Genomic DNA, 15,099 nt, shown 5'->3' on the forward strand with positions numbered 1-15,099 from the left:
GCATCAGAAGTAAAGTTTTCAAATTCGTAGCTAGAAAATTTGCAACTATACTCTTTTTTCCTTGTTTCAAGTTATTACTTTAAGCTCCAGGGTGAAATTCACCGGCAGGAAATTTAGGAAAGCTTTTGTTCCTTCTGTTCATCCTGTAGATATCAAGGCTTACATCCAGAGTTTTAGTGCTTTCATTTACTAAACATTCTGAATTACGTTTTATATCAAAATGTAATTTTTTACATGGCATATTTCTAATTTTGTTTATTTGCAATGTGCCTTTAAATTGAGACCTTATAGTGAGGTCTTCTGAAGTGCAGTGTAGAAGCTCTTGAAAATGCTGAAGTACGTAATCATGCTTCACATCTATGGAAATTCTATTTAAACTTAACATTAAAGATCATTTTCTCTTTCTCTTTCACTTTAGGAACTTGTATCCCTGAAGCCCTGTAAAGCTGCAGAGCTGGTTGCTACTCACTTTTCTGAACAGATTGAAATAGTCATTAAAAAACTTCAGGTAAATATTGCAAAAATATATGGGGAAGAAACATGTAGTAGAAAGACAATTATTGAATATCCACTTATGAGCTTTTGATTGTGGTAATTTCTTCAATAGATAGTTGCCATTTAAGCAGTTTCTGCACTGTGTATGTGTATATTTGGGAGCAGTTGTGTGATAATCTCTACATCTAGAAACAAGGGAGTTCATCTTTCTGCATATTAAATAGTAACATCACAGAAACAGAACTGTACCCTATACTTATTCTAGAATTTGTAATCCACAGAAGATCCCCCTCCCCCCCCCCCTTTTTTTTGGCTATAGGAACTATAGCTGTATTCTCTTTGAGGCTGATGTTATTTATTATTCATTCAGATGTGTAATTCTCAAAGTGGGTTAATGCTGACTATTTAGAATTTTTCTTGGAAAATCTTAACTACAATACAGTTATATTAATGTCGAATATTGAGATGCTCAGTTTGAAATACTATTTAGTGGACTTACTATTCCACTTGTCACTATCATTGCAGTGCTAGTAGTGAGTTTTGTTCATTGTCATTATGGCCTCAAGTGATAGAGGTAGACAATAGGGCAATGACAGCAACATAAAGCATGACCCAGAGTCCCCAAGTGGCAGTGATTGTAGGAGGGGATAACTATACAAGATGAAAACCAAAGCAGTGAGGTGGGGGCAGCTGGCATGAGAGACAAAGATGGAATTTATTAACTTAAACACTTATGGCCCCATGATGTACCACAGTATGGTAGGCCTTGGGTGACAAATAAAAATGCAGTCTTTTAATTTTTCTTGTGGAGGAAAGAAGCACTTATATAGCCAAAATGCAGGGTTATAAGTGCTACACCAGACACAGGGGCAAAATACTGTAGGAACACGAGGAGTAAGAGGAGACCGCCAACTGTGAGGTCAGACAAGAGCTCCCAGAAATGCCCGGGCTGGGTCTTGAGTGATTGACATCAGTTTTCTAGGCAGAGAATTGAGAAGCACTTTCTAGATAGAAGGCCCTGGGTATGTTAAGACTTGAAGGCACAAGGCAATATGTATATCCAGATAACGGCCAGGTCTTTGTGAAGTATGACATGCCGGAGATGATGCCTGGAGGAGCATTAGGTTAAGCCAGAAAAGGTCTGTTGGAGGGAGGAGTTAAAAGTATTGAGGCCAGAAAATAGAGTTTGGGCTCTGATACTGAACAATTTTATGTGTAGTGCTAAGAAATGATACTGTGTCTTCTGTGTCCTAGAGAATTACTCAAGTTTTTCAGCAAAAGAAGGCCATCACTAGATTGATTTTACAGAAAGTTAACTTTGTAGTGTATGGAACAGACTAGCAAAGAGAGGATGGAGGACAGAGACCATGTAGACCAGTTAGAAGGTGAAAGTTCCAGGCAAAAGATGGTGAGGAGGGGTACTAAGTCGGTGACAGTGGTGTGGGTGGGTTCAGGATGTGTTTGTGAAGTAAAACATGTGGGACTTAGAAATGAATTGAAAGTGATGGGAGAGTTTAAAGGTGACTCCCAGACATCAGGCTTGGCTGCCCAGCATGATTAGGTTCATTAACTCAAGATAAAGACACGTCCATGAATTCAATAAATATTATGTACCTGCTGTGGACCAAAAACACTGTTAAGTGCTGAGGAAAAAACATAAACATGTATTCCTGTGCTGAAGGAAGAAGAGAAGCCAAAAGACAGTTGCAGAATAGTTGGACTTGAATGATATAGAGCATTGCCCAAGATACTGAGGAAGTACATAGAGAGTCATCCTGTCCATTCTAGTGGTGGGGACAGGAGGACACTTCTGATAAAACTCTTCTCAAATCACAGAGCCACCCCCCCCTTTAAAGTTTTTTTTTTTTTTCAACGTTTATTTATTTTTGGGACAGAGAGAGACAGAGCATGAACGGGAGAGGGGCAGAGAGAGAGGGAGACTCAGAATCAGAAACAGGCTCCAGGCTCTGAGCCATCAGCCCAGAGCCTGACGCGGGGCTCGAACTCACGGACCGCGAGATCGTGACCTGGCTGAAGTCGGACGCTTAACCGACTGCACCACCCAGGTGCCCCCCACCCCCCCCTTTAAAAGTCAGCAGTTCCTAGTGTATTTCCTGACCTTTAGTGTTGTTACTGTCATTTAAAATGTAAGGTTATCCAGTGCCGGATTTTCTATTTCTCTTAGTCTCTAACGATACTTAGAGGCAGAGAGACCAAGTAAATAAATATAATGTCACTCATCAGGCAAACCTATAAAAGCTGAAGGGTCATAGATTTTAAAAAGGGTGGCTATTTGATTGTGGACTGTTTGTGGAGTCTTCACACATTTCTTTTAAAGAAATGAGGTATTTTATTGCAGTGCTTTACTGAATATGAGAGAATCCTACACAAATTTTATAAAGCACCTTTACTTTTGGTGGCAAGAGATAATGCTTCTGACCACTCGTTTTCAGAATTCTTGAGATGAAAAAAAAAAAAAAAAGCCAGAATATTAGGTTATAACCAGAAGGAAAGTCATATAAAATGAAACAAAATTATAGACTAGGGAAAAGATAGAAAATCAAAGACTGATAAATGTATTTAAAATCTCATACTCTAAATTACATTGATCCTTTCTAGTTTGGAGACTCCCCTGCTTTATATACGTGAAGTTTGAATGTATCAAAAAGAAAAACTAAGCTATAATAATTTTGCTTAGCTTTCCTAAGAACTTAAAACATTATTTATATTAATTCATTTATTTTATTTTATTTTATTATTATCTTTTAGAGAGAGAGAGAGAGAGCATGTGAGCAAGGAAGAGGGGAAGAGGGAGAGGAAGAGAGAATCTCAAGCAGGCTCTATGCTCAGTACAGAGCCCAATGAGGGGCTCGATCCCATGATCCTGGGATCATGACCACTTGATCTCATGACCATGGGATCATGACCTGAGCCGACATCAAGAGTCAGATGCTCAAATGAATGAGCCACTCAGGTGCCTCCATAGTGTATTTTAAGGTGTATCTCATTTAATTCTCTACACCTTGTGCAGAGGAAAGAAAAGATACTGTCGTGACATCAAGAGTCAGATGCTCAAATGAATGAGCCACTCAGGTGCCTCCATAGTGTATTTTAAGGTGTATCTCATTTAATTCTCTACACCTTGTGCAGAGGAAAGAAAAGATACTGTCGTTTTCTTTTTTCACATATGTAAACTGAATTGCCGAGAGAGTCAGTGACTTACACAAAGTCACACAGCTAATAAGTGGAAGAAACAGCACCCAGATTTTATGGCATATTAACTGCTAAAATGTTGCAGTGTGCCATCTCTTCTGTAGTTGATTACATTGGGGAGTTGGATTTTTTTTTTGGTGGTGGTTGTTATTTGGGACTCAAGCTCCTACCCTACTTAGATTAATTACCTTGCAATAGGCCATTATCACAAGGAGGCCCAGGTGAAGCAATCTGAACCCGTCCGTGTAGCTAGAGCCCACTATCTGCAGAGTAGTTCAGAGCATCTGCTGGTCTCAGGGTCCTTGTGCTGAGAACTGCGAGGGGATATATTCCTTAATAGAAGGCATTTTTTTTTTTTTTTTGCAATAACAAGGCATTTGTGTTTCTTCTGCACTCAGAATGGAATGTGTGACAATGATTTGAATTACTGAGAGGAAATGACCTCCAAATGAGTCCTTAGAATTTCTTAGATCTGTACAGAAGACTTAATGGAATTGTGTGCACTTTAGAGATTTTTTAGAGTCATTCTTTAGCATGGCATAGTTTGAAAATATGTTCTTTAATATTTAATTGTATTTTTAATTGTTTTTTTTTCATTCAGGACCAGGTTTTGCTTTTCAAGTTTTTGAGGAGTCTTCTTGACCCAAGGTATGTTCATAAATTTGTTTTTTTTTTTTTTTTAATGTAGATGAAAAATCAAAAGAAATAAATTGAGGTGAAGAAACTGGCCCATGGCATCCAAATAGTATAATTAGCTTTTGATTCTTAGTGTTAGTTTTTGATTAACAGTTTCATAGATTATACAAAATATATGATGAATATCGATTATATCTTGAGGGAATACTTTTTTCTGTTCAAACATGAGCATACATGGTGAGTTGTTATCAGTGTAAAAAAAAAAATCATGAAAACATGTTTCAGGAGGAATCTGATGACCATCTAGCTTCCCCTTTCTATTCCTGACTTCACTTCTTCCTGTTCTTTATTCCATACTGCTGTGGATTGATAGTTTTACTTTGAAAGTAAACACCTAGTTCCCAGCTCGCCTCTGAATTTATTACCTCTTAAATACTTATTTCAAGTGTTAGTTTTTAATAACTTCATGTGGTGGTATGAGAAGCAAAGTTTAATTTTTTTTTTAAGTGCTGCTGTGGTACTCATCAAATAAAAACTAACCCAGGGAGATGATGAGATTAGTAATGGATTTGTAAGCAAAGCAGCTTTATGTGTGAGATCTTAACATTTTGCTGTGACTAAGCGGAGTGCATTGGGAGTTGAGTGGAATAATATTTAACATCCTCTAAGACAGTCACTCTGTCTTAAATGGAAGTATGTGTCAGAATCACCTAAGAAACTTGTAAAAATACAGACATCTGGGCCCAAACTCACAGAATCATTGTGGGTGGGGCTATTTTTGATGCACACCCAGAGTTAGCCTCAGTGGCATAAGTATAATATTCCAGTATGACATTGTTTTCACACGAGACATACAAACTTTTATGTTGCATTAGAACGTACACTAGTCATTGAAAACAGACATTTGCTTTAGTCTTCATGTCAGTTTGGGTTATTCCAGTGTTCTGTGCTGTCTTTACATACCCAAAATGCCAGTAGTTTTGTTGATTGTGTACTAATTTTTGAAATCTCAGTCATTTAAATGTAGAGCACGCTATGCTGCATTTAAATTCAGGCATCCAAATGTGCATATGCACGTTTAGAAAATCAGTCTGACTGTGTACCCCAGCACCCCTGTTCAAGACGTTTTCAAATTATCTATGTTTTGGTGGTGGTGGTGGTGTTTTTTAATTTAAATTCAAGTTAGTTAACATACAGTGTGGTATTGGTTTCAGCAGTAGAACCCAGTGATTCGTCACTTCCATATAGCACCCGGCGTTCATCCCAACAATGCCCTCCTTAATGCTCATCACCCATCTAGCCCATCCCCCCACTCACCTCCCCTCCAGCAACCCTCAGTTTGTTCTCTGTATTTAAGAGTCTCCTGGGTGCCTGGGTGGCTCAGTCGGTTAAGCGTCCAACTTCAGCTCAGGTCACGATCTCGCAGTCCGCGAGTTCGAGCCCCGCGTCGGGCTCTGGGCTGATGGCTCGGAGCCTGGAGCCTGCTTCCGATTCTGTGTCTCCCTCTCTCTCTGCCCCTCCCCCGCTCATGCTCTGTCTCTCTGTCAAAAATAAATAAACATTAAAAAATTTTAATAAAAAATAAGAGTCTCTTATGGTTTGCCCCCTCCCTATTTTTATCTTACTTTTACTTCCCTTCCCCTATGTTTATGTTGTTTCTTAAATTTCACATATGAGACATATGAGTGAAATCATATGGTATTTGTCTTTCTCTGACTGACTTCACTTAGCAAAATACACTCTAGTTCCATCCATGTTGTTGCAAATGGCAAGATTTCATTCTTTTTGGTTGCCTAGTAATATTCCATTTTTCATATATACATCTTCTTTATCCATTCATCAGTCGATGGACGTCAAATTACTTATGTATTAATTCCCTGTTCTCAGAATATCACTGAGGCTAGATAGCTTTTTTTTGTTAATTTATATTAATCATTTGGCTCTCCCTCAGAGCCAGTATGGGCCCAAGTCTACTTCTGGAATTCACTGATGAAAACATCTTATGTCAGAGTTGGGGGTTGGTGGAAAAAAGGATGGGAGGAGCTGGGAACAGAGATGTGAGAGAGAGGTGGGAGTTCTGGGCAGGCTGAAGAAGGAGGCATCCAGTCCCAGCCCTTTCTTTGGGGCCTGTGCATCCCTTTTCCCATGGCACAGTTCCTTCTATTCCTCTCTTGTGTCTGATCTGTTCTCCTAGCACCTGGAGCCTCTTCCCATAGGACAATTTATTTGATCAAGTCCTTTTTCCCCCAACCATCCTACCTGAGGAGACTCAAGCTAGGAGGACAGAGGAAGTTCAGCTTCGAGCTTGGCCTTTTCTCACATGTAATAAAATATAGAAGATGATATTTACCAAATCTTACTATTTTTAAATAAAAAAATACCAGTATTAGGTAATATGAATATCAACATATATTGATATTCAAGTCATTACTCTGAATGATTGTCCATCACATTTTAGCCTTTTTAAATAAATATGCTTGTTGACTAACCTGAAAAACAAAAGGCAGGGATTAGGGTCTTGTCACATTCTGGGAAACAAGGGAGTATGGAAAAGATACTTAGAGGAAAAAGAGCATCAAACATAAGTAGACTGGCCCTGACTGGCATTTTTCACTGGCCCACAATGGAGACTGTTTTTGCCTTTGATTCTTCCCTTTTTGTTCTTAAGCAACAGACTTTTTTTTAACAACCAGGTTCTCCTTCTATCACTCAGGAAGCTCTTTTAGCAGCATTCTGGCAAGTAAGGAAAATGAAAGAAAACAGTCATTTTCAGATGAAGACTGTATATGTGTGTGTCATGTCAGAATATTGCTTGTTTTTACTTTTGCCCCCCAAAACCTGAGTTAGTAGAATCCTCATCGATGTGTGTGTGTATGTGTGTGTGTGTGTGTGTGTGTGTGTGTGTATAGAAATATATATATAGTTTATGCATATTTGATTTAACATTTTTGAGTATTTATTGAATTGTTCTGGAGGGGGTAGATTTTTATTTCATCAGTAACATTTTTAAAGGGACAAATCATCTAGTTGAATTCTTAGGTATATTTCTCTTCATAAATTTTCTTTATTCAATTTCTTTATGTTATCTTTACTATGTAAATAATGTCCTCAGTAGAATTAATTGACCTATAAAGATATTGGTGGCATCTGTACATAGAAGGATTAGATAATTTTTGGTGGGGGAGTTAATCCTACTGAAACAAATTACTTGCCTGAATTGAGGCCAACAGCTTGGGAGAGAAAGGATTTGCATTCTCTTCCAATTCCCTTCTTTGGGACAGCTGCTACATAAAGCCCACCCCACCCCCACTCACTGTGTGCACTCCTGCTTGCCGAGAATTCTCATGGGAGTTCTCCTGATAATTTACATCCAGATGTAGGCCTTTTGTGCAGTGGGAATGCTTGAAGGATAATACAAAGGACACTGATGGTTTTTGTGGGGCTATGAGCTTACATAAGGAGTAAAGAAAATGTGCAAGTATATTTATATTCACAATATTTTCCTCAGTACACTTCTCTTGGTAATGTCTTGGTAATGTCAATTTAGCCTTTGTTAACCATCTCCTGGAGGCCTCTGAAATATATGGTATGACTTTCTTGTAGGAAATAAAAAACACATAAAAGTCACATTGTATTTCTAATATTTAATCAAAATAAAGTAAAAATTGAGCATTGCTAAGAAAATGAGTAGCTTTACCAAGGAGCAAAACATAGATTATGGAAATGGTTATATATTGGATTTAAGTTGAACCTGTCAGTGTTTCTATGGATAATTTTGAGGGGACATTTTAAGATGTTGACTCTCTTGGCGCCTGGGTAGCTCAGTCAGCTAAGTGTTCGACTTCACCTCAGGTCATGATCTCACGGTTCATGAGTTCGATCCCTGTGTCGGGCTCTGTGCTGACAGCTCAGAGCCTGGAGCCTGCTTCAGATTTGCTAGTTCTCTCCCTCCCTCCCTCCCTCCCCCCTTCCCCTCCCTGTCTCCCTCCCTCCCCCCTCCCCCCTCCCTCCCTCTCTCTCTCCCTCCCTTTCTCTACCCCTCCCCCGCTCACACTCTGTCCCTCTCTCAAAAATAAACATTAAAAAAAAAAAGATGTTGACCCTCAGTGTTGAAATAGCATATTTCAAAATTAGAATAAGAAATTAGAACATTATGTTCATGAACTTTGACATAGGAAGATTCATTTCTGTTTCATTGAGTGCCTATCAGCTTGGCTGGGCATACCACCAGATATCATATTGTTAGGGTGAATTTTTCTCTACCCTTCAAGTGTTCTTCTGGCTGGATTAAGAATCCAATTGAGATGAGACAGATGAACACGAGAAAGTCAGGTTTAATTTCATATGTATAGAACCCCTACATACATGAGAAGTTCAAAGACAGAAAGGTAAAGTGAGATCTGTATGCCATCCTGAACTAAGGAGTGGGATAGGGGCCTGGGGCTTCAGCGGGGAGGAGGGCACTTCACAGGGCAAGAAGAAGAGCAGATGTTGGGTATTTAGGTATTTGCCCTGCCATACAGATGGATCACTTCAGAGAAAATTGATCTCTGATAATAACTCTTATTCTGGGAAAAGCTCCAAATTTAGATTCTTTTAGATAGTTTATGATGTGGACAATAAAGGCAAAAGAAAAAAATCAAATTTCCTTACAACTTACAGCCCATTGACCAGTCCTTGAGACGTGCCTCAGTGTTCATATTTTGCTGAGGGCAAAAGACAACCTTATCTTAATATTAACCCAACCTCCAGGATCCTGTAAGTCACCTTTAACAGGTAAAAATTCCTTTGGAAACTTCCTTTATCTCTACCTGTCCCTCCTCCCCCCCCCCCCCCCCCCCCCCGCCCCAGAGAGATGCCAGCAATCATCCTCCAAGCATATAGCCCACTGAGATACATTCTAAGGATCTCATGACTAGGGTTTTACTAGACACTGGTAAATGACCTTTCCTAACAACAGCTAGCCCCTCAAGGTCCTGGAAGCCTTGCTTTCAAGTTCCTTGGAGATTTATGCTATCTCTGACTCCCTCCCAATTTGAAAGTATATAATCAGCCATCCCTCACAACCCACTGCAGCTCTTTCTGCCCATAGGTCCTGTCCCATGCTTTAATGAAACCCTCCTTTTTGCACTGAAGAACACCTCAAGAATTCTTTCTTGACCGTTTGCTCCAAACCCCAACATTTTCACATCAGTTAATGGAGGGGCAAAGGTTTCTCTTGAACTCACAGGGTCTTGATTGTCGTCAGCTCAGAACAGTCCATATGCCAAAATGGCACATTTTGAGGAGACTTGTTTCGAACCCTTTAGTGTCTTTGGTTAGTACTTTGCCAGAAGCTCAGATTAAACCTTTTAAATACTAACGTATCATTTCCTAATCTCCAAATCTTTTCAGCTAGCTAGCTAGCTAGATATAGAGGGAGGTAGGGAGGAAAGAAAGGAGAAAGAAACAGAGAGAAGGAAGGAAGGGAGGGAAGAAGGAAGGAAGGAAAGAAGGAAGGAAGGAAGGAAGGAAGGAAGGAAGGAAGGAAGGAAGGAAGGAAGGAAGAGAAAATTGCCTGCCTGCATTTATTTCTTTATTCCTATAATCAGTACTTCTTTGTAATGAAATTGCTGTCTGCTAAGTACTGTGCTAGAGGTTGAAATGGCTCAAAATTATACTCACATGTTCTTAATCCAGACCTGTTTCTTCTTTTTTATTTTCTCTCCTAGCAAATGGCGTTCTCCACCCATTTATTTCACTTAACAATTGACTGAGTAACTACAGCATGCTAAGCACACTGACAGGCATGGAAAGTAAAATAGTGAATAAGATGCCCTGCCTTGACAGAATTTACCTTCTAATGGAGGAAATAGACAAGCAAGCAGGCAATTATGTTTAAGTGTCTTCAGTAAAATTTTGAGAGTGATGATGGATTCTTCACTTTGCTTTACCTACTCCATTCTACCTTAGCCATACCACACAGAACCAGTCATGACATCAACCTCTTAGATATCTCCGTACATACGGGAGTCCTCCTCTGTTCTGTTGCCCACTGCCCTGGTTCAGGCACACAGTATCTCTCTCCTGATCGCCTCCTAACCACCCTTCAAAGCTCTCCTTCTCAAAGTTCTTTCCATTCCCATTATCCAAGGCCGAATACAAACTCCTCATGGCCTTTCTGTCTGGCTTCATTTGTTTCCTTTCTCCCATTTCTCTTTGCCCCTTTATTCCTCCCCAGTACTGACCTGTTTGATTAGAGGAGGCACTATGTGCTGTCATTCCTTCCTTTGCATATGTGTTTCTGCCTTAGTCCACTTTGTTTTCTTGAGAGCAATTTAATGTATGCACTTTATGTATGTGTGTATATATATATATATATATATATACACACAAACACACGTGTATATATATATATATATACATATATGTATATATAATTAGTTATTAAGAGCTCTAAAAGTTATATATGTGCTTTGATCCAGTGTTTCAATTTTGGAAAGTATTTTAAGGAAATACTGTGAAAAAAATGTGGCTGATATTAAATTAACTGTATTCTCATTTACATAGTGAAAAAGCTATTTATAAAAGAGGATGGGGAGGTGACTAAGTAAATACTAAGGTATATGAGCAAAATTGAATACCAAATTAGCAAACATGGCAATGTGAATGTAAAAATAATGCTAAACTGGAAAAATACGTTAACAAGAAATAGTTTGCATACGTACTGTATGTGTATATGATTGATAAGAGGACATGTACAGATGTAGACAGATCTGTAGACTGGTAGCTTAATGTTCACTATATTCTTTGCCTCCATAGATTTGCTTATGTTAATAATAAATATGAGAGCAATTATAAGTAGTTTGGAAGGGTCTGCTCTTTTAAATTTTTTGAAACAAAACTAAGATATAAGTGCCACATATTAAAGTGTTTTTTTTTTAATTGCTTCATGTGTATTTAAAGAAGTCTTTCCAAACACCTGTTTTTGTTTTCTGTTTTCAGTGAAAAGGACACATTTTAAGGTTCTGCGTGATTTTTGTAATCCTACCCTTTATTTTCTATTTATGTTGCTATTTTTATTTGTTGCTTTCATTGCCTTGTTTTTTTGTTTCTTTTTTTTTTTTTTTGTTTTTTGTGGTTTTTTTTTTTTTTTTTTGGTATTCTACTTTTCTGCCTTTGGTTTTAATTGAGCATTTTATATGATTCCATTTTGTCTCTTCTCTTAGTATATCGATTATATTTCTTTTTTTACTTCTTTTAGTGGTTGCCCTTCAGTTGGCAGTGCACATTTATAACTAATCCAAGTCCAGTAACAGATACAACACTACAGTGCTTCATGCGTAGTATCAGTACCTTACGATAAAGGATTCCTAATTCCTCCCTCTTATCCCTTATAATATTTGCTGTCATTCACTTAACCATAAACCATAATCACTGAATACATTGTAACTATTATTCTTTTGGACAAATTGTCTTCTGTATATGTGCCGTGGAAGTGAGCACAGGACAAATTGTTTTCTGTTAGATCAGTTAAGAATAAGAAAAATAAAACATTTATTTTACCTTAATTTATTCCCTCTCTAATGCTCTTTATGTAGATGCAGATTTATGACCTATATCATTTTTCTTCCTTCTGAAGAACTAACATTTCTTGAAAGGCAAGTCTACTGATGACATGTTCTCACAATTTTTGTCTCAGAAAGTATTTCCCCTTCACTTTTGAGAGATAATTTTCCTGGATACACAATTGTAGGTTGGTGGGTTTTTTCTTCCAAGACTTTAAATATTTCCTTCTGCTGTCTTTTGCTTGCATGGTTTATGGAGAGAAGTGTAGTGTAATTCTTAGCCTTGCTCCTCTGTAGGTAGTGTTTTCCTTCCCTCCGACTTCTTTTAAGATTTTCTCTTTGTCTTTGATTTTCTGCAGTTTGAATATAATATGCCTAGGTATAGATTTTTGCTGTTTGTCCTCTTTGGTGTTCTCTGAGGTTCCTGAATCAGTAGTTTGATATCTGTCATTAATTTGGGGAAATTCTCAGTCATTATTGCTGTGCAAATATTTTTTTCCCGTTTTCTCTTTCTTCTTATGGCGTTACCTTTTATATTTGTGCCACAGTCTTTGGATATTCTGTTCTGGGTCTTTCTGCCCTCAAGTCTCTTTTCTCTTTGTGCTTCAGTTTGGGAATTTCTATTGACATGTTATTGACACACCTTTAAACTCACTGATTCTTTCCTCAGCCGTATCCAGGCTGTTGATGAGGCCATCAAAGGCATTCTTAATTTTATTTCGTGTTTTTTTCATTTCTAGCATTTTCTTTTGATCCTTCCTTAGAGTTTCCATTTCTCTGCTTACTTAACCCATCTGTACTTACATGTTGTCACTTTTTCCAGTAAGAGCCCTCAGCATATTGATCATAAGTTTTAAGATCCCATGTAATAAATCCAACATCTCCGGCATTATTTGAGTTTGGTTCTGATGCTTGCTAAATCTCTTCAAACTGTATTTGTTGTTGTTTTTTATGTTGTCTTGTAACTTTTTATTGAAAGCTGGAGATGATGTACTGCATAAAAGGAACTATGGCAAATAGGCCTTTGGTGTGAAGTTTTGTGTTTATCTGGTTAAGCGTGAGGCTTTGCTTACTGTTTGCTGTAGCGGTAGTTGTCTGACCCTGAAAGTTACTTCGGTGTCCATGTTTTTCTCTCCCTGGTTGTTTTTAGATTTCCCTAGAGACTTTTTGTAAAGTCTGAGCTGTGTAGTTCTTTCAGTTCTTTTCCCCTGTTATTATATAGGCATGCCCTATTGATGTAGTGGTGAGGTGTGGTGGAGAAGCATTCTTTAGTCCTGTGATTAGTGTTCACTCTTGGTGAGTTGTGTCTCTGGCAATGACCCTCCCAAGTACTTCTCAGTAACCCCCTTGTACCCCTTTAAGTGAGACAGGAAGGCTAGAGAGGGCTGGATGTGGTTATTTCTCTTCCCTCAGCTTGGTTAGTCTCTGATAAAATAGTTTCCCTTGAGGGCAGTTGTATTACTTTGCAAGGCCTGCCTTCACAAAGTACCACAACTGTGTGGTTAAACAACAGAAATTTATTGTCTCAGTTGTGGAGACTGGAAGTCCAAGATAAGTGTTGGGAGGGTTGTGAGAAAGAGTTCCATGTTCCTCCTCTACTTTCTGGTGCTTTGCCGGCAATCTTTGTCATTCCTTAGCTTGTGAAAGCATCACCCTGATTTCAACCTTCGTTTTCACATGCATTCTCCCTGTATGTATGTTTATGTCAAAATTTTCTCTTCTTTTAAGGACACTGGTTATGTTGGATTATGAGTCCACCTTACTCCAGTATAACCTCATCCTAACTAATTACATCTACAAAGTCCTGTTTCCAAATAAGGTCACATTGTGAGATATCGGGAGTTGGGACTTCAACGTATGAATTTGCAGGGGACATAATTCAGTCCATAGCAGGCCTTGTTAAGAAGAACAAAATGCTCTGGATATATTTTTAAACGGCCACTTTTCTCCTCTCTGGTACTGGAAGCATGACTGGATTTTTCTCCGGTCTTCACAATGAGAACCTGGTAGCTCCTCAAGATAAAATCCATGAAAGTAGGGAAACTCCCCCCAAGACTCGGCCCCCTAGGATATTTAATTCTTGAGTCTGTCCACACCGAGTCTCTGGCATTTTGTCATTGACGGCTGAAGTTTTCCTACCCCAGTGTACCAGCTCCAGCAGTGGTGGCTTCTGCTCCAGTAGGCTGTGATCATTTATACCCACCTGTCTGTTGCTCTCTAACTCAGGGGTGGCAGCTGGCCCCACCACTTCAGCTCTCAGGTAGATGGAACAAGAGTTGTTGATTTTCTGTTTGCTCAGCATTTTTCCTGAGAGGATGGAGGTGTTAACTTTCAAGCTCTTTACATGCCAGACCAGAAACTAAATGTCTTTGTTCTCTATATGTTCAGAATTATATGTGGATATCAGATTTATGTAGTCTGACCCAGCATCAGCTCAAACCGTACTTCTGAGAACTGTTGAAAGAATGTCTCTGCAGTGGGGTCACAGAACTGCATCTCCTTTGTCTCTCTAGTTCCATCTATCACTTTGGGGAGAGAATGGCATCAGGCGTCTCATCCAGACCTACAAATGCCCCAATTTAGGTATTATGCCGAGGTGGCAGGACCTGCACCTTCCCAGTCTTTCTTTGAATTAGGCCATGTTAAGACAATTCTTGCTCGTGGGATCACTGGCATATTTCAGTGTTAGGGAGAGCTTTGCAGTAGGAAGAAAGTACACATTACAAATAACCTCAGCATTCTTCTTATTACCATTTTTAATAGTAGTATTTTGGAAAAGTTGTTTTAGCTTACCCTGTGAGATTTAATTGAAGTCTGTACAACATTGGAATGATCCAGATACACTTTTTTTTTTAATGTTTATTTTGGGAGAGAGAGTGTGTAAGTGGGGGAGGCATAGAGAGAGGGCGAAGACTGCCAAGCAGGCTCCACACAATCAGTGCAGAGCCTGACGTGGAGCTCGATCCCACAATCCACGAGATCATGGCCAGAACCAAAATCAAGAGTTGGGCACTCAACTGACTGAGCCACCCAGGCATCCCCAGGTACTCTTTATACCTGATGAGGTTATGGAACTAAATTATTTTTCTATGAAAATCATTAGGCTCTTATTTCTGTTAGCTTATAAAAGCCATTTTTCCTCTTTATGCAGGAGAACATTGAAAACAATACACTTTCTCTTTTGTGAATATCAGAAAGAGAACAAAAG

The 15,099-nt window shown here is 38.8% G+C and overlaps 1 protein-coding gene across 7 annotated transcripts in view; it reads left to right on the top strand.

The window, feature by feature from the left end:
- Positions 1 to 15,099, top strand: part of VPS8 (VPS8 subunit of CORVET complex) — a 253,246-nt gene that overhangs the window by 141,720 nt on the left and 96,427 nt on the right. For all 7 annotated transcript variants that reach the window (XR_015240159.1, XR_015240160.1, XR_015240161.1 and 4 more), the window contains exons 34-35: positions 419 to 508; positions 4,310 to 4,356. Coding sequence is in view for 4 of the 7 variants with exons in the window: in XM_086674896.1 (XP_086531022.1) it covers positions 419 to 508; positions 4,310 to 4,356 (137 nt within the window). In the remaining 3 variants the exon portion in view is untranslated. The remainder of the gene's footprint in view (positions 1 to 418; positions 509 to 4,309; positions 4,357 to 15,099) is intronic.

The sequence above is a fragment of the Puma concolor genome, chromosome C2, assembly GCF_028749965.1.
Source record: "Puma concolor isolate L17-30 chromosome C2, mPumCon1.1.hap2, whole genome shotgun sequence".
In the NCBI taxonomy this organism is placed as follows: Eukaryota; Metazoa; Chordata; class Mammalia; order Carnivora; family Felidae; genus Puma; species Puma concolor.